The following is a 2,873-nucleotide window of genomic DNA, read 5'->3' on the forward strand; positions in this document are numbered from 1 at the left end:
CGCGGGGTGGGCGCCGTGTGGGGCCTCCACTCGGGGCTGTGCGGTGGGGTTCCCTGGGAACGCAAGATGCGACGCTTCAAACACTTATTTGAACAAGAACTTGGGTAGAAACGCAGTTTCACGGAACTTTTCGGAAAGATTTAAGTTTTCGCTTGCTTATCAGTGAGCGTTCCTGATTAAGTATAAGCTTTGAAGAGGGGAAAAGGCAAGCCGAGTATCTGTGGAGAGATCACTTAAAACTCTAGCAGTGCACCCGGGCACGGGGGCTGGCAAAGTGCTTGTCGCAAAGCAACTGTGAAGGGACTTAGGAAGGAAAGATAACTGGGCTGCACGTGCGAAGTGTGGGTAGATTATAGTAAACTCAATCAAAGAGGAGATAAAGAAGAGGGTAAAGAAATAGACTGGGGAAAAAAAAAAAAAACAAACAACCCAACACCTTTTCTATTGAATATCTCCTTCTCAGCTCTAGAGGAGAGGTGAAACAGATTGTTTATCAGGCACTACTGGTTAATCAAAGCATAACGCAAGGCTCCCTGCTTTTGCAGGAAATTGGTAGGTTTTCTCATTCATGCCAGAACAAATACGCTGATCCTTAAGACACTTCGGAGATCTTGGAAGATAGCAAAGCAGGACTTGAACTTTCACATCCTGGGTAGAAGCACTATTTAACTGATAATGCAAACACCTTTGGAAGTGTGCCACTCCACCTGATGGGACGTGAGAAGTCCCAAAACTTAACAAGGAAAGGAGATTGTTATCTACCTCACTTTCCCTGCTAAACCGAAAGACTTTTTCCAAAAGCCTCTTTTTACAAAAATCAGAGTAGCGTTCCATGATCTATAAATAAAAAAAATAGCAGTACGAAGCTGAATTGCATTGAATGTATCCAGATGAACTCAATCTGAAAGTAGAGTTGTACATAAATGCTCTACCAATGTTGTTGCTGTACAAACACAGACTGAAAAGACAGTTTGTGTCCCAGATGGCTTATTTAAATCTAAGCTGTCACATTTAAGTTATGTAGTGCTCTCTGTGCTCCATGTGTGTTCTAAGCCACCTACAACTAAAAACAGGTTTCCTTGTTCTGATCCTTCGATACTGCAAGTATGAGAAAAGGCATGTCAAACTCCCAAAACATTTTCATTTTTAAACAAATGTTTGTTGGAAGATAAGTTTAGCTCTATTTCTAGACAGGAGGAAAGTGGGAACAGGAGTGATAAAATACAAGATCATCATAGAGCACTTTTAGTGGAGTCAAAGTATTAATTAAAAATTTGTTTAATTATGGAAACCACCAAGGGGCTGCAGTTTTGATACCGTGGGATGCTTGAGACTGATAGTTCATCACCAGATGCTCTTGAGACATGCATGAAGAATGCTTAAGATGAACATGGTGCTGAACTGAAGATGCTCAGTTCCAGAGATCATAGCCCTTATTTATGCCCTCATTACACAGAGTCTGAAGTGTATTTTCAGTAGTGCCAACACCAGTTCTTTTCTCTGTAGTTCAGTCACTCTGAGGGATTGTACTGTAGACAGCTTGTTGGTGACCAGTGCTATGGACACAAGTTGGTTATACTTGCTTAGAACAACCCACTGCTTAAAATAATCGTGATGATCTGTCTGCACTAGAGTTGCCAGGGTTGCTAGTGCTGGCGGAGAGTCTTAAATCAGAGAACTGACACTATGGAAATATTTTAAAATCTGGTCTAGGGACGTGATCCTGTAGATACTATTGATCTAATGCTGTCTAGCATGAGAACTCTTAAAGCACCAGATTTCATAGTAAATAAACATTACTACCAAATAATGACTTTTGTGCAGAATGAGAATTTACATATAGGCTGGCTTACTACTTTCATAATCCTGAACCTTGGTAGCAAGCTGAGTAGTCATCAGCATTTAGCTGATTCTGAGCATTGTGCATCCCCTTTGCCTCCATTTTGGAAGAGGAAAGCTAGGGTCCTAAAGTATTCATTGCACCAACACTTCCATGTGAACACCACAGTGAAGTGATGTTGGTCAGCCTAAGGTGTTGGGCAGCTCAGCTGTTGCAAAATGAAATAGGCTTGTTTCTAGTGTGTCAAAAAAAAAACAAAACAACCTCAAACTACAAAAACCCCCAAACAACCAAACACAAAAAACCCCAAACCAAATAATAACCAAGGAACTAAATGTTCCCTCAGTATTAGCGAATCTAACCTTTGCCACCTTTTCTTTTGACCACCATCTCCAGCCACTCTAATGCTGATTTTCTTTGAATGCCATGTATCTTTTTAGAATGCATCTACACTAAACACTTATGCCTGGATGGGAGGCAGATACACTTGGAAATTTATGACCCTTGTTCACAGGTAAGAGTTTTAGGGGGCAAAGAAAGGCTGTTCCTCATTCTACCTATGTAATGGTAAAAGAGTTGGGGGGTTACAACCTTTCTGTCTGGTTCTTGGAATTTGTGCTTGCTGGGTTTTTTGAGAAGACTGAAATTTTGTAGTTGCTGTGGCTCAGAACTGCTGAGTAGTTTCCCATTTCATGGAAGAAGCCCTTCATTGCTTAAATTTTCTGTATATGCTTTTGCATTTTTGGAACATTAATAATAGAAATAACTTTTCCCGCTTCTGCATTATGTAGGTAAATACAGAGAAAAGTTACAGGATTATATGCAGTTTTCTCAAATGCCTGAAATGGGTGAGATTTAGTTTATAAAGCAAGCAGTTTATCAAATGTCTGCAGAAATGGTCAAAGTAGATAGGCCTGGAAGTAAGACTTGCATTCACAGAACAGATCCAAGGAAAGCCATAATGCAGGCTTGTACGTGTTGACAGCTAAACTTTGATCACAATAAACCACTTTATTACAAAGCTTTTCCTATT

The 2,873-nt window shown here is 40.4% G+C and overlaps 1 protein-coding gene across 1 annotated transcript in view; it reads left to right on the forward strand.

Annotated features, from left to right (window-relative positions):
• RERGL (RERG/RAS-like) overlaps nt 1-2,873 on the forward strand; it is a 20,691-nt gene that overhangs the window by 12,496 nt on the left and 5,322 nt on the right. Inside the window, exon 2 of the mRNA XM_009333016.1 lies at nt 2,281-2,354. Coding sequence (XP_009331291.1) covers nt 2,281-2,354 — 74 coding nt within the window. The remainder of the gene's footprint in view (nt 1-2,280; nt 2,355-2,873) is intronic.

This window comes from Pygoscelis adeliae, unplaced genomic scaffold, assembly GCF_000699105.1.
Source record: "Pygoscelis adeliae isolate BGI_AS28 unplaced genomic scaffold, ASM69910v1 Scaffold38, whole genome shotgun sequence".
NCBI lineage: Eukaryota > Metazoa > Chordata > Aves > Sphenisciformes > Spheniscidae > Pygoscelis > Pygoscelis adeliae.